We start from the raw sequence: 27,256 nt of genomic DNA on the forward strand, positions 1-27,256 counted from the left end.
AAAAAACACTTCTGGAGTCTCAGGGGTGAACAGAGTTGCAGACAAATCCAAAATCATGGTGGAAATAACGACGTTTCGAGTCAGATTTTAATGTCGAGGCTTATGGACACTTGGATGACACCACAGGAGCAGTATGGTGAAAGTTGATGTTGTTTATTTACATTTGAAGAATCACCATGTACTTCAATTGTATCGGATTCAGCTGCAACACAGTTTACCCCTGAGACTTCAAAAGTGTTTTGTGGACTCAAACACTTCACCCCCCCCCCCCCCCCCCCATCGGCACAGTGGTGAGTAGTTAATGAGTGAATTTTCATTTTTTTCGGTGAACTGTCCCTTTAATTCACCCCAGTCGATGGCTTCTATTGAAAAACAGTGTTGAAGAGCAGCCTGAAGTAAACAGACCAGAGGCGACAACATAGTAAAAAGCTAGGAGCTATTTTTTAGAGCTAACACTAGCCCAGCTGGTTAGCAAGATAGCATCTAGATCAGCAATGAGTGGATCATAGAGTGTATATAAAGTATATACGGTCTGGTTTATATGCAGATAGGGGGGGGGGCAGGGGTAAAGGCAGGTCAGGCAGGCGGGCAGCAGGGGGAGGGAGGAGGGAGGACAGAGGGAAGGAGGGGGCGGTGAGAAGCGGAGCTGTGATGCAGACAGCGGATCACATGAGCACGGATCTGTTTACAAACTGAAGTGGAGCACAGAGACGAGGAAGAAGAGAGGAGCGCGGTGAACGTGAGAGGAACAGACGAGAGAAGAGAGGAGAGGCTGAATCCGCATTAGCCGCAGTGTGTCAACCCTCCAGGAAGAGATGAGGAGCTGCTTTCCACAGCAACATTACTGAGGCTCACTGACTGACTGACTGACTGCCTGACTGCCGGGGGAACCCATCCATGTCCTCCCCTTTGTCTCTCCATAATTGGCCACGGCAGGTTTTCACAGCCTTGAGAGGAGGACAGCGACGTGGAGGTCTGGAGAAGAGAGGAGAGAGTGACAGAGGAGAGAAAGAAGGAGAAGGAAGAGCCTCATAACGATGATCTGAAGAGGAGACGAAGCTAAACAGCAGGGAGTCGTGCTCGGACAGGTTTATTTCCAGAGCGCTGGGTTGGATTTTGAGCTTTTTTCCTCATATTGTCTGTGGCATTGGTGTCTTTTCATCCACGTCGCCCACAGGATTGTCTCCATGCTGAGGAAGGACACAGCTGGGAGTCTAAATCTCTACTGAGGTGGATGTTTTGTAGTTAATAATCTCTGCTGACTGATTTATTACTCTGTTGAGTTGAGCAGCTGCTTGCTGGGCTGATGTCTTCTTGAAGAACTGGAATCTCAGGTCTATTTACTCCAGACCACAAGGATATAACTCTCACCATCAACTCTCAGGGTCAACTAGTCTGAACTTAAAAGGTAGTGGACATTATATCCACCGCCGATCCCCTTTTAAACAAACTTCACAAAAGTTGTGGAAATTTGTGAAGCTTTGCCATCTGAACAGCTGCATTTAATGCATCCTGTCAAATGGTGTAACGGTAAGTGCCAGCACAGGCTTTTTGCAAGATATGACTGTGACAGTTTGTAATCTTAAGGGCCAGTGTGTAGAATTTAGTGTAATCTAATGGGAGAAATACCATACGATATTCATAATTATGTTTTCAGTAGTGTTTCATTAGCTCAAATGAAACAGTGAGTTATATTCATTTGCTCAGGCTTAGAATGAATCCTTCATTTCTACATATGTCTATGGGTTCCACCATGTTGCACCACCATGTTTCTACTGTAGCCCAGAAAGAACAAACCATACAATGGCTCTAGAGAGGACCTCTCGTGTATTTACATTACCTGAAGGCCACAGTAGAATTGCTTACACTCTTGGAAAGGAACGGTTGAGGAGAATTCAGTTGGTTGCAATCTGCACCAATAACACTAGATGTCGCTAAATCCTTCACACTGAACCGATTGTTTGTCAAGTGTTTGCTAAGTGAACATTTACAAAACGCTAAGTTAAAATGGGTCACAGCCTAGAAACTCGTTCCAATGTAGAGATTAGTCATTGCACAACGGAATTAATGCTGAGCTAAATGTTTGCTAATATACAACAAGTTACAGTCTTATAGTGAAAAGTAGTAATTTGATCAAAAGGCTGTTTAGTATAAGATGACAAAATGTGAAGCCACACAACGTCACTCTAAACAATGTCAGTGAGGCAAGCAAAATCAGACATTCATACCCAATACCAGTATCCAAGCAAGGGAGGACTATTTAGTTTAACAGCCAAAACACACCAAACCAAAGCTATTATTCCTGTTTAACAGTGTTCAGCCACAATCCTGTTCACAACACATGCATTTGCACAGTGGCCTACCTGTCAGTGCTCCACTATCAATGATTCACTCACATTGTGCTAAGATTACAGCCGCCGACTTCTTTAGCCAAATCTCCTGTCAAACACTCCCCAAAACCCCTCAGTGTACAGCAAAACTGCACTTCACTGCCATAACCATTGTCCATTATAGAATTACTCTTGAACCAGGAGGTCACCATTACAGGATCAGTTGTGACACTTGACCTCAAGAAAGAGTTAAGTAGAGCTGATGTGCGTCGCCTGGAATGAAAAGTGCCATTTTCAAGGCCCTCAGAGTTCATGCACTTCTGTCCCTCCAAGCTCAAACTCCAGTGAGTAACCACTTTCAGGCAAAGATGCAAGTGGAACACATTCCTGTGTTGGATGGTGGTGAATGAAAAGTATTTCACAGTGTGGAGATGTGTTAAGTTTTATAAATGTGTCCAAAAATCCTCTTCTCGTCATGAGGATAGCAACCACTTGTAGAAATAAACCTCATCTGACCCGGTTTTTCTGTCGATTAATTCAGTTTTATCCAGATTAATGTGGATTTTATGCCTCAGAGATTTTACAGCCATAAAAACTTGGAACTTTGATAAAAGGCAAGAAAATAATAACTTATTTCCTCAACACAGTTCTCCCACTTCATTTCCCGCTCACTTCTCGGTTAAAACAAAGTCCTAAATTAGGTTCTTCCATAACTGTTACACATACCACCTGCACACATGCACTCATTATCTCAACTTTCACCCAAGTCCGAAACTTTGTGCAGCCCAAGAATGTCTGCAGTGAAAGCAGTATTACATTGCAGCTTGAAACAAGAGGCTTCACAGATGCAGTGTGGAGTCAGTGTGCCAGGCTCTGCAAGTTACAGATACGTCCACACACATGCACCTTCTTAAAATCCAACCCCACATCCCTGCCACAGGAGGTGGACAAAGGTGAAGTCTGGTATTGCCAGACAAGGTCATGTATGATGGTCTATCTTTGGCCTGCAGCGCTCTGTGGGCCATGGAAACACACTGGCTCTGACAGGGTGGATTGGGCTAATATTCCACCAGAAATCTGAAAATATTCCCAGTCTACATACAGTGGTGACACAACTGACGTAACATTTCTTTTCACCTTAATCTTAACGATCAGATCTACATGCCCAACTCTGCGTTAGCAAGGTTTGTCCTGACTGGGGCAACACAAGCTATACACATAATGACATATTATCTCCTTTTGAGATTCTTATGGCAAACTTGTCAGGTAATTCTTGTCAAGTGCCACATTCAGCAGATACAAGCAATGTTTTAGCATCGGATGTGATACATGTGCTTGTCCAAATGTTAGTCAATCATAATGTCTCACCTCATTTTTATAGCATCAGATAATTCAAACCAAACTTACTGGCAAAAATGAGCACTTGAACATACACCAGTGTGATAAGAACCACCATAAATGACAGAAATAGTCTTTGAGAGAAATTTATTTGACATTTTGAGTTCATGTCCCTTCTGCAAAACAGTAAGGATGTAGGTTGTGAAACCAACACAATAACCTACAGATGCTCTGTTGCTCTGCAGAGCTGAGGGGGGCTGCAGAACAGACCGATTGTTCTTTGTTTGTCTGTCACTAAATGTGACAGCTGACACATTGCACCTTTGATTCATTGTTATTTTAAAAAAACAGTTCAATAATGATGTCATTTAGATAGACAAAACATGGAAACCCATGTCACTATGACTTTTTCAAACTATTCATGCTGACATCTGTCATACATTCTGTCATTGTGATTTGTGCTGGGACTCTAAATGACTCATAATGTAGGTTACAATCCTCACGACTCAATTATCTGACTGTGGCTTTGTTTTTTTGTTGCTCTTTATGTATAAAAAATGAGATTTTGTAAAAATTTTATCAGGCAGTAAAAAACATGAATGTGCGTCAAGCTTTATAACAAAGAGTAGGCTATATTCAAGACTGCATTGTTCTTTGTGTGGAGGACAAAGTCGATGCAGAACCCAGTCCGATTAGACCTGCATACTGAGCAGTACCATCCATTCATGAAAATATTAACATAATGGATATGACACAGTTTAAAAACTAAATGTATACATTGTAGAAACATTGAAAACTTAAAACAATTCTGTAGGAAGTTCGAATCAAACTTTTAAATTACACTCTTCAGCACAAGTATGCACATACTTACTGACATAATACATATTCAAAATGGTCTTTTCTAAATGCTTTTTAAGAAGTATTCCACCCTGATAAGAATAAGCACTTGAGGAGATATTGCATTTTCCTACTGGATTGAATTTTTCTTTATTGCAGCCAAACCATTATTTTTTCCTCATGAAGTCATCTAATTTCTTTTTCCCTGTGTGCCGTCCTCTCAGGGTGTCTGTGTGACCTTGGATTGCAGAACTCCAAACTCCACTGCAAGATGACGTCCGAGGAGCTCTTCAACCTGCCACTCAACATCTACATCATCATCCTGGGCATTGGCCTCTTCGTCCTCATGCTCAGCCTCATCTTCTGCTGCTACCTCTTCAGGTACAAGACAGACAGACAGACAAGGCTGAGGTAGTGTCAGACAGCTACACAGGATCAGTATCACCATGTTATTTAAGAGCAGATAAATTCACCCACTTCTGACTGGAGACATCATTGTAGTTAAACTCCAGTATGTCAAACATCCAGTGAACTGCCTTCTTTGGGACCTCTCTGAGTGCCACATACCATTAACCTCTAACCTGCATTTCAGGAGTTATTTTGTAGTCACTATGTGAAGTGAAATTTTGTATTTATCTTTCAACAACCCTAAGAGACCACACCTGAACTTCTTGCATACAATATACTGTAATTATTGCTTCTTTAAATCGACTTTAGCTTAAGAAATTTGACTTTAACTGTACATGAATAATAGTAGCCATAAGCTTAATCTTATTAATCAATCTAAAAATCTGAAAATAACGCAAAGGCAAATTTACTTCCTCTGCTCAAAGTATATGACACAACTAAACGTCTCGATTTTCCTTGCAGTGAGATCCAACTATCAGCAGCCAGATCATCTGACTTTCACATGGGTTCGCTTCGTATCCGCTGAAACCACCTAAGTTTTATCATGGGCCATTTTCACGTGTGCTCATCTTATTAGCTGACTGTGCGTTAGCAAATGGTATCTTGTGTGCTCTGGGAGATCTTCTTAAATCTCTGAACAGACTGGTTTTTAGTATTGCAAAGAACTAAAGAAACGCAGCTTATTAAGGCCATCAAGGTTTAAGTAAGCACTGCTTAAGGCAACTGCAGACGGGTTAAGACAAAGTAAAAAACTGGAAAAACCTGTTAACTCTTACAGCAATGGTGTTCTCTGATCTTCTAGTTAATTATCTGACAACCAGATATTTGAAAAACATATACACGACTGTGGGAAATACAGTATATAATTTGGGTTCCCAGCCAGGCATTGGATTAAGAAGCACCAGCTAAGAAGACTGTAGTGATGATCTGAATCTGGAGTTTGAATTGATTAGATGGAGTTTAGTTCTTGGTTTTATTTAGCTCTGATACTAAAGGACAGAATGTAAGACTATGTTTGTGGGATTAAAAAGTCTAAATGGACAAGTTCAAACAGATACTGTACCTTGAAGATGAAGGTGCCTCTAACTGCTCTAATTGGATCATTTTTGACATCTCAAGCTTCTCAAATGGTGTATATCTCAATGAGGAATTAACATTTTTATGTTTTTTATTATTATTTTATGGTCACTGAACCCAAAATAATGGAAGTGTATACTTTCAATGAGAGTGTAGACACACAGGCTGGTACTGGAATGTGGCATTGTGTGAATTCCAGGACTTCAGCTGATTCATGAAGCATGACAAGACATGTTGCACTGAAGACAAACGTGGAGCCTCCAGGCACATCGTAGAATTTTGAGACTCTAAACTAAAGTATGACAAGTTTGTTTGTGTTTTGTGCTTTACAGATTGAGGCGACGAGGTGCTCGAGAACAGTATGGCTACAGTGAGGTAACATTACAGCATTTTCGAGTTTGTTAAGCAACTGTTATTCAGATTATATCGTTTTGTCCTTTGAACTCATTTTGTGACAAATCCCTTCTCGTTCGCAGGTTGTTTTGAAAGGAGCGGAGAAGAAACTGAGCCTTCTTGGTGTAAGTCCAACACACAGTGAATGTGATGAAACACTTTTATGAAACAGTTGAAAGAGGCATAGCAGACCAATGCTAATGGGCTAATGGGACAAAAATGAATGTGGGAAACATACTCAGCAGTGTTTGCAACTCGTGTTTAAAATCTAGCAACATGACTCAGTGGCTACAAGCAAACTCACTGCTGTAACAAATTACACTAAATAAAGTGCTATGCTAATACTTTTAGTAAGTTATGTGGGAAAATAATCACGTTGAAATAATATCTCTTTATTTTAGCCACAGGCGTTCTCTGGCGTGTCTCTGAAATGCTGACAAAATAACGTAACTACTGATTTGTGAGATTTTGATTAGCTAGCTACAGCAGCTAGCTTCCCCTTGATGCTGTGCTGCATTGCAATCATATATAACATTTCTTATGGCTGTATAAACTATACTTATAAACTATTTTCCAATTACATAATAAATACTAATTGTGGCCAGATTTGACTAAAGTAAGGAAACTGAGTATTCTCCCAAAAAAGTATACTGCCATGTTTTTGTTAAACTAGAACGATATCTAGTGTTTTGGCTCTGTATCAGTTTTAATCCCCATCCACACTAACACCCCTGACAACGCACATCACAAAACCACTCACATACACTGGGCATGTGCAAACTGGTGTAAACAGGAAGACATGCGCATCCCGCAGGAATTGTTGCATATTGTACACAACTGAAATAGGAAAATTACTCACAGCTGATTACAAACTACAAACTATGGGAGCTTTGAGAAAATCACCGAAACAACATGTGTTTAATCCTTTGAAAATCAGTTTACTGTCTTTTTTAAAAATACCATATTATTAGTAGTAGGCTAACGTTGGTGTGCATTTTCTATCTACATTCATTCCAGGTATGCAAAAACTGGGTATTGCTGACATTAGAAGTATATGTAGTATTATTATAAATAAGGTATTGATCAAATTATTTCGGTGCAGTCATGAACATTTACATCTGTAATATTTTAACATAGGATTACACAGTTATAGTTAAAATGGCAGTCATATCACCTCTGACCCAATTTCTTAACTTGTCATTTTCCCTTCTCAGCAAACATGTGCGGTGTGTTTAGAAGAGTTTCGCAGTAAGGACGAGCTCGGGGTGTGCCCTTGTTCACATGCTTTTCACAAGAAGTAAGTTCTACAAACTTGGTTCAAACCTCCATGAGATTGGACAGCTGACTCCACGCTTGTTAACATGCAACAGTTTTTATAAGTCACAGTCAAATGAAAAAACTCCAGACTTGATTCAATGCTTAAGCTGTTTTACAATTGATATCACGCAGCTAATTTTTGTGATTCATTTATTATGTTTGAGACTGTGGATGGAAACACTCTTCAATTGAAACCATGTGGAATAGCACTTTTGTGGCAGCCATTGTGTCTGCAAATCCATTATGTGGCTCAATAGGCTAAAAACCACAATATGTTGTTCTAGCCTTGAACTCCTAGACTTACTGGTGTGCAAACATATTGACTAAACCATTCATGAGGAATGACACATAAGTTTAAATTCCCCTTTTTGTTTGATTTATGCCTTTAAGTTAACAGCTGAACGCATTCTGAAAGGGAGTGACTTTCAGGAAAAGCAGCTTTTCCAGGGTGTCCTTGAGAAAACGATTAGGAAATTCCTCACAACATATGTCCCTGCATGTTTGAAAATGAACAAGCTCTATGCAACTGAGACCTGTTTTTGCCCTGCAGCATAGGTGTGATGGTAACAGTAGCTTTTTTTTTGCCTGGTTTATTTCTGACTGATATTTCTCTGTCTTTGTCACCAGCATCTGTGAACTGTGTCAGTCCTGTTGTACAACTACAGCAGGCAGTCAAAATTCAGCATAAACTCAGTAGATACCTCTTTACCTGTGTATCAGGAATACAGTTCTAAGCAGCAGGCAGACTTCAGACCCTCCTAAGTAATATTCCCACCAGGTTTGCAGAAAATGTGTGTTTGAGTTACTTTGTACACACACAGGCCGCAGGGTTATTAAGCTGGAAACAAACGTGTTTTTCTGTTCTGTCATGATTCCCAAAGTTTCAGCATAAATGTAACTTTACATACTTTGTCTGCCTTAGAAATGACAAAACGTGGTAATGCATCATGTCTTTCATCTATCTACTTTCCCCAGGTGTCTGCTAAAATGGTTAGAAATCCGCAGCGTCTGTCCCATGTGCAACAAGCCCATTTGTCGCCTCCAGCCGGACCCCCCACAAGCACCCGAGCGGCGACAAAGTCTCCTGGAGGTCTGAGAGGGAAACGCATGTCCAGCAGTACCTCACGTTCTCCACTAAATAGACATCTGTCACTATAGAGGGTCCTGTTTCACTGTCCAACATACTGTATTAATAGTAAAGCATTTTGAGGCAGAGCTACTGTGGGAGAAGAAATTGTATTAACTGGACATAGGGAGCCAAAGAACCTAACAAGCAAACGGAGACATATACGGTTGTGTCTTTCCACCAATAAATGGATTAACGCTAACTAGAAAGCTGCAGATACTTCCATTAAAGTACCCTAGCTAGGCTGTGTTAATGCACAAGTGCCTTAAAGCTGCAGATCCTGCGAAGGGCCCTAAAATCAATTTCAGACTGGGTTGTTGGTTGTGAGCTAGCTAATCCCAGTTATTCTGTACGTGAGTATTGGTGGATTTGAATACTCTTTAATTGCGAGGACAATGACTTAAGAAGAGCTGTGTTTGCTCAACTGCCAGGTTTTGCCATTTTAATTGAGTTACTGATTTAACCTTTTAATCTGGTAAGATTCTCAGTCATCCAGGTCGTGATTATCCAAGAACTTTTTAATGGTGTGCAACTGGGCTTGGTTGTAGATACTAATAGACTGTTGATGAAGATCTCTCATCCAAGAAGCTTTTTCAGTTACTGCTGAATGTTGAGGAGCCCCAGGTATTTAACTACAGTGGGGTCAGTATGAATTGATTGGCTGTTGTAACGACAGTTGTTAGATGTTGGAGTCACATGAGGCCAAGTGTAAACAACCATCGTCTTTGCAGTCACCTGAGGCGTGAAATGTGAATGTTTGTTAAATTCGCTGTAAAGGGATGAAAGGACTGCATTGTAGGTGGTGGATGAGAGGTGTCATGGACCTCCTCCTCTGTCGGGTGGTGGTTTCTCTTCTTTGACGTAGATGGCCTCCTTCACTCCTCTTTCAAACCACCTGTCCTTCCGATCTAAAATATGTGTGATTGTTATCATTGGAGGTGTGTCCCTTATCTTTAGGTGTAAGTAAACACACGAAGTGTGTGCTCCTGTGTTGAGCCATGCATTTGTTTATTGGTTGGTTAGTTTCACCCGTATGTGCATTCCTCACTGCATTGGACAGCAGACACTAGATTTCTTTTCCGGGTGTGTGGTCTTTTGGATGTACCAGTTCATGTCCTAGTGTGTTGCTGAGTTTGAAATACACAGGGATGCAGTACTTGTTGAAGATCAGTGTCTCAAATACTCCAGACATGTATAAGATGGCAGTGTTGTTGGCACATTATCAGCTTGGTACTGATAACTCCTAGCTTGTGTTCCAGTGGAGCTGGAGGAACTTTCCTCAGGAACTAGGAAACTTTGCAGGAACTGCAGTGGAACCGGGGTCGCAATTAAGATCAGTGGAAATCTTTTTACCCCCAAAAACTCTCTTAACTGGAAGGGGTACTTTGGAAAAGTATAGAAATCTTTGGGGTGGGGTTTGCAATTTTGAAGAGTCCTGATTGGTCGAGTATTCCTGCAATAGCTTGTAAAATAATTATTCATGAATCGAGCATTTGAGGTGTTTTCAATGCACCTTTTTACAGCGCTCTTGTCTCATCAAGCATTAAATTAAGATTGACAGCAGCATGGTTTTAATCTCTTCCATGTTTACTGCTGTTTTGCTCGATTTGTACAGTGTCATCGTTGTCAATCTTTTGCATTGTGGCCTCCTGGTGGACTGGGGTGGAAAAGCTTGTTGTAGCCATTGGTTGTTCCTACATTAGCAGGCTGATTTGCCCAATCTCTCCTGGTCTATAGATGGTGGTGGAAACACTGGTGAACAGGTGTGCAGGAACCTTTTAGTTCCTTGAAAAAAGTTCCTGCATGGGGTCTAAAAGTTCCAGTTACTTTGGTTGCAACACAGCTCATGTGTAGGTACTCCTGTGTGTGTATAGGTTTAGATCGTGCCAAGATTACCAAGATAGCTAGAGAGCCGTGAAGCTATATGCTCCTTCTCAATCTTTGGGTAACAACACAGATTAGATGTTCATATCTTTCTTGTCTTATTCTTGTTTTTTGTAGCAAGAGCACATCTGCTTGTCTTTTCCAGTGGCCTTCAGTTTAATATTAGTCCTAGTTATACAGTAACCTATAGAAGTATGATTCATCCACTGAGCTGTGATCATCCATCAGGCAGAGATGTGGGTGCAACTGTGACATAAACACAACAGCATCAAGGATTTAGCATTCTTCACGACCATCAAATTCACAGCATCATCACAAGCAGTATATTCTGTTGCTATAGTGTCATTGTCAGAATATGGAGAAACCAGCCCCATGTCACCGGCTGAGGATCTGACCACATTTTAATACATATTCTAAATGCAGGTAATTCCAAATGGTTTACTTTCTTTTTTTCTCTCCACTGTATTCAAGTTGCAAGTGGAGTCAGATGACATACTAACATCTTTAGAAAGGGTCTCTCTATGTGACACAAACAGTTGTTTTGGGCCCTCAACCATTTCTGGGATGTTGATGTGTAGTGTCACTTCTGTAACTCAGCTAATGAGATTATTTCTGCCTCCAGAGCAGCTCTGCCTCTGAGCCACGTTTGTATGACAGTTTGGCCCATAATTATATGCAGCTCCATGTAAATGTGATGTGTCTTGGCCTTTAGCCTCAACTTAAGAGGCTGGAGCTTGGAAAGAGGAAGATTCAACCACCAGACAACACCAGACAACTGTTCTTGCCCCAGCATTGATGGGTAATGCAGAGACTGCCGTGAAAGATGTAGAACATTTACAATCAAAATAACATAAAGTCCTGTTTAATTGAACAAAACAGGTTAACATTTAACTTTAGATTGAGTGTTGTGGTGTGTGTGTTTTGACTAATCTTCTATTATCTCACAGTCGATCAGCTCCGTCCCACAGTATGTTGCCAAGCTTAATGAAGGTAATGAAGCCCTAAATGACAACACATTGGAGCCATATGAGATCTAAGAGAAAAGACAACTACATGCTGTCATACGCCTGTTCAGCTACAACAAAAGGTCTGAAGTGACTTAACCACAAAATACACATGAATACATACAGGGTTTTTAAGTTATTTTTAAGAACTATTTTGTATCATAACTGGCTCTCAATAAAGGGCATAGTATGTCAGCTACAACACTTTGACTGTCATTTGTCTGACGGTAGGCCATCATCGATGTGAGACAATGTGAGAGATAAAGCGACCATTCATCAAATTAATCTAAGCCCCTGACGTTTAAGAAGCGCTCTGTAAGGTTATAAATAGAAACACTGCACTGATATGAGGAACCTGTTTGAGCTGGTTTCTTGTCTGAGTGAGGTGCCTTTGAACACCATTCTATAAGGGTAGGAATACATTATGAGTACTGTGCAAATTGTAAATGCTTTGAATTTTCTATTTCTGAAAAAATACAGAATCCGTGTTTTGATATTGTCAATTGGCTCCAAGTCTTTTTTTGTTCTAGATTTGCTACGTATTGATACTTAAAGCTGTTTATATGTGAAAGGAAAAGTTACTAAATATTATCGCTAATAAGATGCCGCCTGTGATATATAAATGTGCCCAAAAGTCTTATGTATTTAAATTAAAAATAGGTTGTTGTTCTTTTTCTTGTAGTGACATTCCACAGGCAGGGTTTCAGGCATAACATTGCCCACTGTAGTCATTAACATTTCATTTTATAGCCTACTTATTAGCCTTTAGACAATGTTGGTCTTTGTTCCACATTGAAATATCCCAGCAATTGCCATGATTGAGATGAAATATCTCAACATCACTTGATTATGGTGGCCCTGAAGTGAAAATAAAAAAAAAAAAAAGTGAAAACACAACGACAAATGATATAAAACAAAAACAAATTTATAAAAAAATCACCCCAGGAAACCACAAAAACGACAAATGATAAAACACAACAACAAATCCAATACAAGCTGTTGTGTTTCTTATTTGTCATTGTGATTTACACTTCAGGGCCACCGTACTTGGCATGTATTTTATAGGATGTAACCAAATGACTTTGGTTACTTTTCATCTTGTGCCATCATCATCTAGGCAAAATTCAAAATAGTGCAATACTTTTTTTTTTTGTTTTTTTTGACAAATACCTGTTAATTACTGACAACTACACCTCGGCTGTACGGTGTGTAGTGCCATTTAGCAATTGTTAGCATGATAACAAGCTAAAACTAAGATAATAAACATGCTGAGCATTATACCTGCTAAAAATCCACAAGTTAATATTGTCACTGTAAGCATTATAGCAGTAGGTCATGGCGCTGCTGTGCCTAAGACCATCCTCATTCAGCCATGAGAAAGACTGAAGGGTAAATTTAAGTCACTCCAGTAAGTTTAAAATAGAAAAATAGTCCCAAATTTCTATTGCCATTCCATACTGTGTTCTGCACTGTCAAATAAGATATACTGGGCTGTATATACATTGCCACACTGACAGTCATTCAGGGTGTTTGATGTAATTGTTCCAGCGAAGCTAGAAGATCCTCATCCTTCCTCACAGGACTACACTGTTTATACATTTCTTTTTAACAGCCCCCTCTTCTCATCATCTGTTTTTATTTAGGCCGATGACAGCCAGTGGTCGGAGGCATTATGTCTCTAGGTCGTCCGTCTGTCCCATTCTTGAGAAAATGAAATGTCCCTGAGGGAATTTTAACATGTGGCAAAAACCTTCTCTTGGGCCCAAAGATGAACAGATTAGATTTGGATGGTCAAAGGTCAAGATCACAGTGACCTCATGTTCTTGTGAATGTGATATCTCTGGAATTTCCAAGGGAATTTCATTACATCTGACACAGACATTCACTTGGACTCAAAGATGACCTGATAAGAATTTGTTGGTAATAAAATCAAGGTTACTGTGACCTCACAAAACTCACTTGCCTCATGAACAAGTCAAGAAGACCTTGAGATTCTTGAGTTAGTCCACAACTCCTCTATCTGTGCCCGGAAGCACGCTTTGCACCCATCGTATGATTGGTGGGTCAAAGAGGTTCTTCATGATCTAAAGCTGGAGAGGTTAAGGTTTTCTCTTGGCGGTTCTCTGAAGAAATTTGACCAAGTTTGGAACCATTTATTGTCCCTCTTAGACTCTTTGGATATAGTACCTGAGCAGTTGGATGGCTGAGCCCTGAAGCACAGTTCTCTGAATCCTTTAGTTTTTTCCCCTTATTATTATTTTACCTTATTTTTCACTTCGTGTGTGTCTTTGTTTTTGCCCCTTTTTTTTTGCGTCTATCACCCAGAGACAAAGTGGGGTTGGGAGTGGGATTTCAGAAGGGGATGGAAAAAAACAACAAAGACGTGAGCATTGTTTCTTGGACTTTCTCTTGTTTCCTGTTTTGTTGATACCTTGCATCATTGATGCTCAGTAAAATATATTTAAAAAATAAAATAAAAAAAGAAGACCTCGAGAAAATCTTTCAAATTTTGCAAAACACTGGTTTTCCAGACGAAATCTTCAGATCAGTAGATTCCTTTGAGAAGGTTTGTAGCAATTTCATCAGCAACTTAATTTCCCTTCACTCCTGAGTATCTTGCCTCACCAAGTCCAAAAACAATCTCCATATTCTCAAATTTGAATGAGGAGCATTACACACTTTATTTTCTTAGGTTTAATGACCTCAATCCACCTCACGGCCTGTAAAATTGCAGCCAGGTAAGTAGATGCCCTGTTGGATCAGAAGGTCAGCCGTGTACAGTCTACGTCCCAGATGTTCTTCCTGACATGCAATCTGCATAAACAATCTCAGAAGATATTTCTCATACAGGTTCTGGGAGAAACCTGAAGCAAACAGTCTAAATCAAGTCATGTCATCTTTGAGAACAATGTCCCCAGAACAAGTGCAAAGTGATTGTACAGATAAGACTATTACACACGATGAGAAGACATCTGGAAATTCCCTCTTGGGTCATGACATCAGGATTTTTGCAGAAGATCGCAATGATTGTGTCATGAAAGGTTGTTCAAGGATCCCAGTGTTACATTATTGACGAGGACAAACTGCAGGACTTTCAGAGAAACTTGGATCAGTTGAAAAGCTGACAGCGCAGTGTGATAAGTTCAAGTGTATATCCCCAGAGACACATCCTCTGGCAGATAGAAAGTAGTCCACAGCTCTTCACAAAGAAAATCTCTCATAAGTAAATATTTAACTGCAACAAGCCCCAGATATCAGGGACAAGTTAACTTTCTATTCTCATTCACAGAAAGACCAGCACAAGCTTATCGACTGTTTTACCTGCCTTTACTAAGTAGAAGGTCACTAAACTGAAAGATGATGTTACACCATCTGTTCATTCTGTACCCAAGGGATCTCTTTCATTCTAACAACAGCCTTCGTCTATTTATGTTTGTAGTTTCTTTAGACCAAACTTTGAAAGCTGGTTAAGAGTTATACATTAAGATGCGCTCATTTCAACTCCTTACATATTATAATGAAAGTGGCCGTGAAAGTAGCCAGACCATGATTGTAAAGCTAAATACTCCTGGCAGGATTTTATGTGGATAAATCCATAAAACAGGATAATACCATGATGAATTTGAGAAAAGCTTCATCACAACCATTAGCCAGCTTATCTATGTCCGTTCACAGCACCTGTAACCACTGCACATAGTTACAGCATCACCATTATAGAAAACTGAGGTTTCAGGTCCAAAATATAAACTATGCAATACTTGGCGGCTCCTGTGACCACCCATGCAAAGAGACACGTTTCATCAGCTGCAGTGTCAAAACCACTGTAATGCTTGAGATTATTTCATGTATAATATGATATAAATAATGAGTACATGTCAATTCTCTCTCTCTCTCTCTCTCTCTCTCTCTCTCTCTCTCTCTCTCTCTCTCTCTCTCTCTCTCTCTCTCTCTCTCTCTCTCTCTCTCTCTGACTCCAGAGCTCCTGGATTCAGACAACAACTATTATATTATTATTATATGAATTGTTGCTGCTATCATTAATAACATCTTTACATCCTTATCACTCTTATGGTTTTCATTATAACAACCAGTCAGAGCTGAAACATGATGGTTACACAATAGTTCCTGGTCTCTCTCTCCTCTCTCTCCTCTCTCTCCTCCTCTCTCTCTCTCTTCTCGCCCCTCTTTTCCATCTCTCCTCTCCGCATTTTTCTCTGCTCACCGCAGCCGGGTCGAGGCAGATGGCCACCCACATTGAGTCTGGTTCTAGAGGTTTCTTCCAGTTAATGAGAGAGTTTTTTTCTCTCCACAGTCGTCAAAGTGCTGCTCATTGTGGGAACTGTTGGGTTTCTCTATGATTTTTGAGGTCTTGACCTTCTATGTAAAGTGCCTTGAGATAATGATGGAAGGTATGTGCTGCTCAGACATGCTAAGAATGGGGATGTCCGAACTCTGGTGGCCGTGACACTGCAAGATATCACAACTCAGTATGGCCCCTCTTGTGATGCTGCCACAGTAACAAAAGCAAGTTTAACTCTATAGAGCTCTATTTGTTGTGCTTTTTTCTCAGAAACTCTGCCCTGAATGTAAACTACTTCTCAAAGCCCTTTTGACACAGTAACACACAGTGGGAATATATTGTGTCCTCGTGTGAAGAATCTTTTTGACATGTCGATCTGTGAATTGTGGTCCAAACGTGATTGGTCCTTCTGCAGCCCTGTAATGAGAATATATTCAATTGATGTATTTCCAGATTGTTATGCTATGCTATGTTGTGCTATGGCTGTGCTGAAAGATGGAATTTACGTTATCCATTTTCAACCATCTCAATGTTTTTTTTCACGAAAATAAATCAAGAGAAACAAAGGGATGACTTCTGCTCCTCAATAAATAAAGAAGTATTATTGCCCTGGCTGCATTTATGTTTACAGCGCCCCCTGCTGGTAAAATCCAAGTAGAATCTTCTTATCCATTAGTTTGTTTCCCGGAAAATACGTCATTGTGTCTTCAAAATAAACGTATGGCATCTGTCAACCGTGTGTGGAATTACTGAGATATTGAATTTCCTAGATTTTATGCTGCAGATTTTATCCCTAGAGTGTCTCCACATTCTTTTATTCACACATTTTTTGTCAAATTCAAACCACCATATCGCTGGACTCTGTTTTTTATTATTCCCTCTGTTATACGCTATTGTAAATCTTTTTGGCCAGTAATTATTTAACTGAATACAAATCAAAGGACAGCGTCACACTAAGGATGTATCTTGACATCCATTTCATTCGTTTTTTCTCCTTACAGTCGCTTTTATTCTGAAGGGTCCAAGAAGGAAGTGTCATTGTTGTTGCCGCTCGAGAAACACGAGAGGGAAACGGTGGCTAACGTGAGTGAAGACAACAAAGTAGATCAAAGTAGGAAGTGACTTGATACCGGGAAAGTGGTTAAAGGTGATGATAGCAAGGAAACAGGCTTTTAACTTTGTCAACCTAAACTTGAACGTTAGCTTCAAACGGAAACGCTTTCGTGTCGGTAGTATTTAACAGAGTAAGCTAACCGTAGTCAGCTAGCCAAGTGTTGCTAACTCACCGGCAACTGATAACATCTCTGACGTCTAGAGACATGCTCTACTTCAGAAGAAAGTTTTGAATTTGACATTTTGTCCTCGTAGCTGAAAGGTGAAGGAAGTTGTTGTCGTTGGGAATGTCATCACCTCCGTATGGTCACAGGAGTCATGAAGGGTCCACGCACATATCAGACAGCGATTCAGAGACCGAGGTACGTTTATCACTGGACTTCCTGTTCCTGTTGCTTTCCTCATAGTTGGATGTTGATGTCCCGTCCTGCTCGCTGAACTGACACACGCACTGAAACACAAACTAAAAAGTGCTCTCCTTCTTCTGTGCTTTAATGGCGGTTGGCAAACTACTTCCAGGTGCATTTCTGCCACCTTCCGGAAACGAGGGAACTCCAGAACATCTGTTAAATCTAACTGGATTCGATTCTTTTTCTAATTTCCGTGCTTTCTAAAAACCGGAACACAGCCCCGCACCCTACATCAGCTGAACCTCTGATACCTGTTGATTCCTCTGGACTGTGCCTTGCAGTGAATGTGTCTGCGGCCGGTATCTGGGACAGTGTAACAACCACTCATTCTAGATATGATGTCCCCCTCCTGCTTCTTCTGTTGCTTCCTCTCATTTCCTCTACGTCCCTGTGAATGATGTAGTCATACCAGCTCTCATTTCCTAATCCCACAGCTCTTGGCATTTATTTTGCATGTCTTTGATTATGCCTTTTCATTTCGGCGTTGCTTTATTTGATAGCCATACTCGTTTCACTTTCCTTTTTGCATCTGTTGCATTTTTGTCTGCCAGCTCATTTCCATCCACACCAATGTGAGATGAAATCCCAATGAATGTCATTTCTCTTCCTGCCCTCTTTATGCTGGTTGCTGTTTGTACTAAATACAGCCCTATGTCCTGTCTTCCTGAGTCTGACTTTGTGAGAAAGTGCTGTTACTTTTCATCCAGTTTTTTGAACCAGCCCTTAAATCACGTGACCAAGCCTAAATTCAGGCTCCTGGATATTTCTAAGCTGTGTCTCTTCACTGTGGATGTTCATGTCTCCACAGCCAAAGCTCCCCCTCAACCAGTTCTATCCATACATCCGCTGTGCCCTGTGCTGCGGCTTCCTCATCGACGCCACCACCATCACAGAGTGTCTGCACACATGTAAGTTACAACACAGGTGTCATCTAGATCCTGGAGTCCTCAGAGAGACTGTAAGAAGATTCAAGTGATTCCACCTGCACTAATTTAATATGTGTCTTTCAACACTGAGTGCAAAAAAACATACATACAAATCTAACCTTTAGTAAGAAAGATGGAACACATAGGGTAATGATGTAATATATTGGTCTGAACTGATGCATTTAACCCCTGACACGATGTCCAACATATGCCAGAATCAAACAAGACTGTATTCAAGACACTAGCTGATAAACTGGTTGGAATAATGTGTTGTTGGCCAATATCATCGTATTACAGATAAATCTATATATGCATATGTATATAATTTTGCCATTGATTAAGAAGAAAACTGACTATCAGAGCCAAATATATAATCAAATTCAACCTGGTCTTATCTCTATGAACATATTTTACATGTGAATATGCAGAATCTGTAGGTGAGGGGCAACATTTTGGAGCAGGAAGCCTTCTGGTCTCCGTTTCCACTTTGACCGATCACTTGTGAGCAGCCCTTTGTTGCCCGCTGGTAATGCGTCCACATGAAGAGCAAAAGAGGCAGAACACATTGACTGAAATGCTCCTGCTATTGGCTTTTTAATTTATCTGCATGCATACGCTGATAGCTCTTAATTCAGATGAGCAAAAATGTTAAAACCTAAAACACTTACAAGAAGTATTGCTGTTTGTGTTTTGTGTGGATAAATGTTAGACTCATGTGATAACAGAAACTCATCAGACTGTAAACAGTGTATGGTGAACAGAAGATTGAGTCTTGGCCCAGATATCTGCTGTCTACAGCAGAAGCCCCAAAATATTGGCTGTTGCCCCTAGAGGCTTATTCACTGCCAGACAATAGCCGATGGGCTCCAACATTGAACTTTGTCCCATAGAAGCAACTGACATGTGTCATTGTCAACTGAAAAACTTCCTGCTCATTGTATGATTTAATCACTATTCTTTTCAGGGATCTTTATCTGACATGTTTCTGTATTGTTATAAATATGAATATCAGCTTAAATATATTCACATATTAATATTTATATCAGCCTCAAAAGTCCATATTAGTTTGACTGTATCACATACCTGACCTCCTGCCTTATATTTGAGGTTTTACTTTTTCTCAGTTTGCAAAAGCTGCATCGTGAAGCACTTCTTCTACAACAGCAGGTGTCCCACATGCAACATTGTGGTCCATCAAAGTCAACCCCTTTACAACATCAGGTAGGTGCTCATTCTTGATGTTTGATGACTTTTACCATCCTCTGTTAAACCTGCTAAATCAGCAAGTGGCTGTCAGATTATCAGGGTTTTTGACAGTTAGTCAGAGAGCAAATGGTAGGAAAACACATTCTTGAAACTGGGATACATTAGTTTTCTTGGTTAAAGTTTGACACAGAGAATTCTGCAATTTAAATTTAAGTTGAAGTTTACTTTATTTTCCCAGATGGGAAACCTGGCTTACAGAGCAGCATGGATACAAACAAAAAGTACATAAATTATCCCAGAAATGTCATGTGATGCGTCTAAAAGTCAGAAATAAATGCTAAATATAAAAAAGAACTTAATCAAATATTTAAATTACATGTGCAAGTTCAGTAAATTTATTGCACTGGGGAAAAAATTGTCTTTACTCCTATTGCACCTGAACCGGGTGATATTTAGGATATTTCGACTGTTTATCTGCTGCCACTCAGGTCTATAGCAAAGCAGTCTATTTAGCCCCAAATGCTTTCTTCTCCCACAGGCCTGACAGACAACTGCAGGACATTGTTTACAAAATGATTCCCTACCTGGAGGAGTGTAAGTGCATGTACAGTGTATTACAAAACAGTACACCGGTTAATATCACTAAAATGTCAAGGTATGAAAAGTCCTGTCCATTTAACACAATTTTGACCCAAACTGATTGTATGGATCTTTGATAAGAGTTTTATTCGTCAAACATTTCTCTTTTCACATCATGCATAGCAACCAACTGCAACAAAATTCAGTTCCTGCATTAATGAGTTTTTGTTTTTAAAATGTTTTAAATATTAATATTGTATTGTCTGCTCCTGGGTCCTCCTGGGTATGACACAAATCTGTAGAGAGATTCTGCTGTTCCCAAGTGATTGTTTCCAGTTGCTCTTTGCTCGACGAGTTCTGTTGCTTTACTTTTCACTTTAAAATATAACTTTTTTTAATTGGATTAAAATCAGCAACTTGCTTGGTCGGGGATAGTTTTCATCTTTTAAAACTCTTGTGTGATTTTTGCACTGTGTTTGTGGATCTTTATAATTTTGGGAAATTCATCTCATGTTGAGCTTCTTAAGAATGGGAGTCTTCTCTTCATTTTATTTAGATATACAAACCTAAACACTTTTTGCACAAATGCAATTTGAATCTTTTGACATTTTAGGGATATTTCACAAGGTGTGACTGTTTTGTTGTATATATATTTTATGTATATATATTTAGATGCATTTGATATAACTGATGTGTTTAATGTCTTTTCTTTTCTCTCTACAGATGAACGAGAACAGATGTGTAACTTCTACAAAGATAGAGGGATGGAGGTGCCTAAACCAGGTAAAACAATTGCTTTAAAAGTTTCAGTAAACAGGTTGAACACTGAAACACATTTTGTTTTGTCAGACTGAGATCAGTGGTGAACAAATCTTTTCAAGGTCAGAGGAAAACTTTTGATCACTTTGACTCTTTATTCATTTTAGAGGAGAAAATATCAAATTGGGGTCAGAATGATTTTGTAGTGATAGTTGTAGTGAATTCATAAATAAACTGAATGAAAAAAAAATGTCATCACGATCCATGAATTATTCCCTGGGGAAAAGGTTGAAAAACACCCTATCTTGCTATGTTAAACAAAGTAGGGGGAAAAATCATGGGGCCGCAGCATGATCCAGATGCACACCACAATTGAATATGTTTTTCCCTGACTTATACTGCATCCTTCCACCATCCTTTTGTGGAAATGTGTTCAGTAGTTTTCAGTACTCTTCTACATCTATAAATTATTTCTCTCTCCCCTGCACCCTCTCTTTGAGTGTGTTTTTCCTCACCACAGTTAGAAAGATGTTGCTCATGTGGGGATGTTAGGTCTCTGTGAATAATATTGTAAAGAGTACAGTCTATACCTGCTCTGTGTGAAAAGGGTCTTGAGAGAACCTCTGCTATAATTTGGCACAATCCTAATAACATTTCTTTGACATTAAATCTGAGAATCCTTAAACTGAAAATCCAAAGATGGAGATTTTTAGCACAACCATAACAAAAACTTCAGAGTTGGTCACTCAAGCGTCTCCTCTGTTTTCTCATCTCTTGTTTGCAGTGGTGATCACCTCTCCAGCTCCTGTTGTGGTGAAGAGGCAGAGGAGAGATAACACTCCTCAGTCTGTGTTCACCATTCCTCCTGAGCTGGATGTTTCTCTGCTGCTGGACTTCGTTGGGTAAGGATCTCATTGGACAGCTCTTAATCCAGCAATGACACAGAGCTGTAGGTACTTTGCCTCTTTTCATTCAGTGCATTAATATTCAATTCAAAGATCTTACAAAACAGCCAAAAAAGATCTGCGGTTGACCACTTGCTTTCTAAATATATCATGACATTTCCCTCGTCTCACCGGGAATATGTATTATTGCATTAACTAAGATGGCACTCAGTAGAGCACAGACATCCACTAAGCCCCAGCAGACCCATTTTTATTTGGATCTACACCAATTTGAGAAATCTACGAAAATGTTGAAAAAGAAAGTGAAAAGAAATTCCTAGACTCTCCCCCTGATTTGGATCTGCACCAAATTTGTATGTGTTCCCACCTGAACCACCAAGCAAATGAGTGAACATACAGAATATCAGGAATGTGGAACTGCTAATAAAAAAGCAGCCATTGGTAATCCGCAGCAGTTTTTAATTAAACAGGTGTATTTACTGCTATGACCTGGTCGAAAAGGCCCTGATACTCATGAACCCCTACTCATATTGTGTACCTTATCTCCCATTAAAAAAGATATATACTCACAGGTTCTCGGTGAACCTCAGTACCATTACAATCATAGTGAAACAAAAACCTGCAGGTTAATTGGTGTATATTTGCCTTGTGTTGCAGGTGTAAATCATTTTATAGTTTGGCGATCACTGTATTTTTAAGGTTCGGTGCTTTGCTTTTGGCCTGTAGACGTAAATAAGACCAACTGACCTGAGTTTTACTCCTAGCGAGCATTTCTTCTACTTAGAAGAAGAAGACCAGTTTGCAGACATGAATGAATTTACCATGCAGTTACTCAGACATGTCACCAGATGATGCTGTTGTCTTACACCGTGTGTTTTTGCTCGGTACCAAATAAATGTACTTACATCTACTCTTGTTTTGTTCTCAGGGCTGAAGAGGGCATTATTGGCTATAAGGTAACAACCTCAAACTTTAATATTTATCAAGTCTTATAAGAGTTATTATTTTTTGTATTATTATCTTTGTTGTTACTATTATTATGATGCACTGTAACAGATAAAATAAGGACAAGGTGGATGATAACTCAGAAAAGGTTATAGTGTAAGCTACACCCTGGCCGGGTCATGACAGGGCCTGCTGGATATACTAACTATCACAAGTAGTGTTGTTACCAAGCAGTGCGTTATTCATCATGGACTGTGTCGTTCAAATTTTCTTCAAATTAATTGTACCATATTTTCTGGCCTTTAACACTGGTCTCTCAGTTTTATCACTGTGACCAGTAGCCATACAATCTGTGTGTACTGAGTTTTTGAACACAATAAGTCTGGTTTTGAATAAGACTGTATGGGAGTAAATATGTTCCAAACAGACAGACCCAGCTTTTGAAGTGGTGATGCCAATTTTTTCCAAGGTTGAACAGTTTCTTATGACATGACTCAGATTTTTTCCTGAATATTCTATATTTTTTCCTGAATATTCTATATTTTTTTATGAAAGACTTTGATACAGTGTATTCTACCCTGTTCCTGTGTAGCCGTTGGAGAGGCGGTATGTTCGTGTGTCGGGTGAGGCCACCATCCGGCACGTGGAGCTGTTCATCAGGAGGAAGATGGAGCTTAGCCCAACCTGCCTGGTGAGTCTGCCAGGCTTACAGCTAATCGGTCAACACAGTGACATGACCACAGTGTTGATCCTGATTCGCGCTTTGGACCAACTTGGAAGTAGGACAGCAGAAGGAAGTTGGCATCGCACTTTAATGAAGGTGTGCACATTGAGCACACTCAAAATAGCACAGCGGCTTCAGACATGTTCAAAGGTGTTCCTGTCATGTAGCTTGTGTCGTAAGTGACCTGAATGACCGTCTGACTCACAGGATGTGGAGATAGAAACCTGCCAATCACACTGTAGATGTAGATCCATTCATGTTTTTAGTAGAATAGCAGATGTTTTAACTCATCATTAAGGATTTTGTAAAGTGTAAAGTGGTGGCAATTTTATCCATTTAAAACCAAATCTACAACACACACAGGCACACATTGACACGTCTCAGTTTGTCTTGGGTTAACATCAGCTCCCAGAATAGTAGAATTTGAATCACATGTCTCTCGATTAACAAATCTAAGTTACCGTACCCTGACGTCTACATCTGTTTGTGTGTGTGTGTTTAATGCAGTCAGGGTTTGTTGTGTGTCATCTGACTTGTCAAATGACGAGCGGCTGCAGATTTTAGAATTTGTTATAGTTTGTGCAGTAGTTTATTTTAATTAAGAAATATATATGTACTGATTACTGCAATAGCACCATATATACTATCGAAAGGGTTACCTAAGTCACATGACTAATTGTTGGAATAATACACCATCCTGATGAAGGCAGGATAACTGAAAATGTCTGAGACATAAAACGATCATGCTGGGGACTTGTTTGCCACTAAATTATAGCAACACTCAGCCTTGTCTTAACCTTATTGAAACATGTGGCATGGTCTCTGCGTTATTCGTGTTCCACAAATCCACATCGGCCCTGTGTCAGCTGACCCTCCTGCATGATCCTCCTGACCAGGGTGACACGTGGTCTGAAGCTGGCAGTGAAATAGAGGAAACAGTAAAGGAAATGAACTCTGTGATACAAACTTTTCAACCTCATTTAACTGTCCCAACATAGAGGAGTCACCTGCTCAGTTCAAAACTCAGCAGGCTGCCTACATCTAAAGGGCAACAGACAACCGTAATCTGATTATAATCAAATTGTTAGTGCAGTGATACCGCATGTCTGTCTCAGAGCAGGGGGCAGGCTGTCAGAGGACGCTCAGGGTCAAAAATATCAGTGTCAGGTCCAGAAGTGTCCTCCTTTCTTCAGACAAACAGGGATGTCTATGTGTGATCAGTTAACCAGAGGCAGAGTTCAGGAGTTGGTGTATTTTGTATTTAGAAACACGTGGATGGGGATTAGCAGCTTTCCTTCAGGGCTCACCTGTCTGGACAAACCTCGAGAGGACGGACAAAGATCAGCCCAGGGTCACTGTTCATTGCAGCAGAGGTCACAAGAGTAATACAATGTCTACCTTTAGATTTTAACACTTTAACCTGCAGTTTAAACCGTGACTTTCAAAGTTCTCCGATCGCTATGCAGTTCACACTACATGACTTTCTGTCTTGTGATCAAAAATCTTGCAGTTGTTGAGTTCACACCACACAACAGACTTCTTATAGGGGGGTAGTGGGGTAGTAGTATGTCTGTTCCCCAAACTTAAGTTGTTTTCAGACATGCACTGAACTCCAGAGAACCTCCGGACATTCTGCTGAGGGGCTGTATGTGTGGACGCAAATGTCCGAGTGACAGCCTCCAGAACTTTCTGTGGAGTCGGGCTGAAAATACATTGTGAACTAAGCTTTAGTTTACCCATCATCTTCATCCAGTTTATCATAGGTCTCCAAGGCATTTCCTGTTTGTTCAGTGTTTTGGTCGGTTAAATGATTCTGGTCAAATCCAAACTAATCCACATTATCAAGCACTCATAGTTTGTCCGTCCAGAAATTCAAAGTTGTGTGTTCTATGGTAAAACCATCTAGACACGCGCACGCACGCACGCACCCACGCACGCACTCACGCACACACACACACACACACACACACACACACACACACACACACACACACACACACACACACACAGAGTTCTCTCTGGGCTCAAAGAACTGGCTCTGATTCTCCTGCAGGTGGACGTGGTTTGTGGCGATCACCTCCTGGATCCCTCCCAGTCACTCAAAGACGTGCAGAGCACCGTGGGCGATGCAGCGCTGCAAGTAAGAACCCGAATCACACAAATCAACAAATCACTTTGTATGAAGGAGATTTCATTAGAATGTCATGAATACTGATCCCAATGAGTAATCTTATTGTTCTGGTTTCCATTTTGCTCCAGGACGGTCTGCTGGTGCTGCAGTTTGGCCTGATCCTGCCCGCCCACTCCTGACCATGAGATTGTGATTCTTTTCATCTGGCTCTTTGTTATCATGTGGAGTGAAGTGTCTACCTTTGCATTATACCTGCCTCGCGGCCATCTTGGGTGTGAAAGCCTAATATCTCCAAACATGGTTTTCTTGAATGGTCTGGAATGAAAATATATCAACTGTTTGATATATCAAAATTTCTCACTGTAGCATCAAATGTTCATCTCTCAGGAGGACGGGTACATACATTTGACCTACTTAAGGGCCAGCATGTCAAAATGAGTAACTCCAACCCGACGAGTGGAAATTCCTCTTCCTACTGCCAAGGTGTCTTTAGGTGGCGTTCAGTGGGCTTCCACTCTACAGAACGTGACTTCTGCTGTAGCCAAACTGCGCATGACTTCTGTTAATAGAAAGTGAAACTCAGACAGTGCCTGTGAAGCCGATACAAGCTGCCTCATTTTCTATGAAACCAGGGACCCATTTCTCACTTTTGTATTTAATGACTGATTGACTGTGATTTCAGATACTACTGATTCAAAGGGCTTGAAAATTCAAACTACCACTACCAAAGGTTTGTGTTTGTGTGTAAAATTTTGATATTCAGAGCTCAGATCTGCACGTCGTCTTTTCCAGCTTGTTTCTGGTTGATTTACACATTTAATTTAAGAGCTGTTAACTTTTATATGAAGTGTCAACTGATGTAAATGAATGCAACAGACACGATGAAGCCAGCTTTCAGTCCTGCTCATCTGAGCACTAAAGCATTTATTTAAAGGGTGTTTGTATGCAGAGGTTTTTGGTAAGATTTGTTAAAAAAATGTTTTCTTACTTGGTTTTGTCAGTTTGAATGAATAAATGACTGCACAACCAAGAAGGGGTTTCCTCGTTCATCCATGTTGCTGTTTCACAGCGGTGGGTTAGAAACTTTAATGGGAAGAGTCCCTGGTTCTTGGCAATAAAAACATTTAGATTATTAATAGATAGTGTTTATTTCATGAATGCTAAATAACTTCCTATCACGAGACTTCCTATCAGGACACGTTGGACAGGGATTCCTCCCTGACTGGTTGAGAACTTAAAATGTGTGATAACAGCCTCCCTACATTTTTTATGCAGTTGCTAAATATCTTGCTGTCTTGTATGAGTTCTGCAGTTTGTTAATGGGCCGAGGTTCGACGGCTAATGGACATAAACATCTAACTGGAGGCAGCTTTATGTCTTCCTCTGTGTGAATATGTTGATGTGGATATAAAAAAAAAAGGAAAGCAGCTTGTTAGCCAGATTATTTTATTAATTGCATTGTTCAGTTCCACTAAAAACAACAGTAAGTAACATTCCAGTTTTCCTACTGAAGCATTGTATCCATTGTACTAAACAATTTTTTT

At 40.1% G+C, this 27,256-nt stretch overlaps 2 protein-coding genes and 1 long non-coding RNA gene across 6 annotated transcripts; all 3 read left to right on the plus strand.

The window, feature by feature from the left end:
• The first annotated feature begins 587 nt into the window (after positions 1-587).
• LOC117776027 (RING finger protein 122-like) lies at positions 588-12,217 on the plus strand. 2 transcript variants are annotated; one of them, XM_034609704.1, is made up of 6 exons: positions 588-1,230; positions 4,730-4,886; positions 6,323-6,365; positions 6,467-6,508; positions 7,598-7,680; positions 8,676-12,217. In XM_034609704.1, the coding sequence occupies exons 2-6, from the start codon at positions 4,777-4,779 to the stop codon at positions 8,794-8,796; spliced, it is 399 nt and encodes a 132-aa protein (XP_034465595.1). In that variant the 5' UTR covers positions 588-1,230; positions 4,730-4,776; the 3' UTR covers positions 8,797-12,217. The 2 variants fall into 2 exon arrangements, with proteins under 2 accessions (XP_034465595.1, XP_034465594.1); XM_034609703.1 differs by having other exon boundaries at positions 589-1,530.
• Positions 12,218-13,691: 1,474 nt separating this feature from the next.
• Positions 13,692-14,175, plus strand: LOC117776028. Its single transcript, XR_004616372.1, has 2 exons — positions 13,692-13,812; positions 13,923-14,175. It is a non-coding gene; the product is annotated as an uncharacterized LOC117776028 (long non-coding RNA).
• Positions 14,176-16,992: 2,817 nt separating this feature from the next.
• pcgf6 (polycomb group ring finger 6) lies at positions 16,993-26,742 on the plus strand. 3 transcript variants are annotated; one of them, XM_034609700.1, is made up of 11 exons: positions 16,993-17,097; positions 17,383-17,489; positions 18,346-18,445; positions 19,588-19,684; positions 20,208-20,263; positions 20,972-21,031; positions 21,792-21,909; positions 22,841-22,868; positions 23,450-23,548; positions 25,635-25,721; positions 25,841-26,742. In XM_034609700.1, exons 2-11 carry the CDS (start codon positions 17,415-17,417, stop codon positions 25,889-25,891), a joined length of 771 nt encoding a protein of 256 aa, XP_034465591.1. In that variant the 5' UTR covers positions 16,993-17,097; positions 17,383-17,414; the 3' UTR covers positions 25,892-26,742. The 3 variants fall into 3 exon arrangements, with proteins under 3 accessions (XP_034465591.1, XP_034465593.1, XP_034465592.1); XM_034609702.1 differs by having other exon boundaries at positions 17,063-17,161; XM_034609701.1 differs by lacking the exon at positions 16,993-17,097 and adding an exon at positions 17,119-17,258.
• The last annotated feature ends 514 nt before the right edge of the window (positions 26,743-27,256 follow it).

This window comes from Hippoglossus hippoglossus, chromosome 15, assembly GCF_009819705.1.
Source record: "Hippoglossus hippoglossus isolate fHipHip1 chromosome 15, fHipHip1.pri, whole genome shotgun sequence".
Classification (NCBI taxonomy): domain Eukaryota; kingdom Metazoa; phylum Chordata; class Actinopteri; order Pleuronectiformes; family Pleuronectidae; genus Hippoglossus; species Hippoglossus hippoglossus.

Coding starts and splice junctions, on each gene's coding strand:
- LOC117776027 (XM_034609703.1), top strand. CDS start 1,506: ATGCATCCTGTCAAATGGTGTAACG. Junction 1,531..4,729: donor TCCTGTCAAATGGTGTAACG/GTAAGTGCCAGC, acceptor CCGTCCTCTCAG/GGTGTCTGTGTGACCTTGGA. Junction 6,366..6,466: donor AACAGTATGGCTACAGTGAG/GTAACATTACAG, acceptor TCTCGTTCGCAG/GTTGTTTTGAAAGGAGCGGA.
- pcgf6 (XM_034609700.1), top strand. CDS start 17,415: ATGTCATCACCTCCGTATGGTCACAGGAGTCATGAAGGGTCCACGCAC. Junction 18,446..19,587: donor CACAGAGTGTCTGCACACAT/GTAAGTTACAAC, acceptor ACTTTTTCTCAG/TTTGCAAAAGCTGCATCGTG. Junction 21,910..22,840: donor CTGCTGCTGGACTTCGTTGG/GTAAGGATCTCA, acceptor TTTTGTTCTCAG/GGCTGAAGAGGGCATTATTG.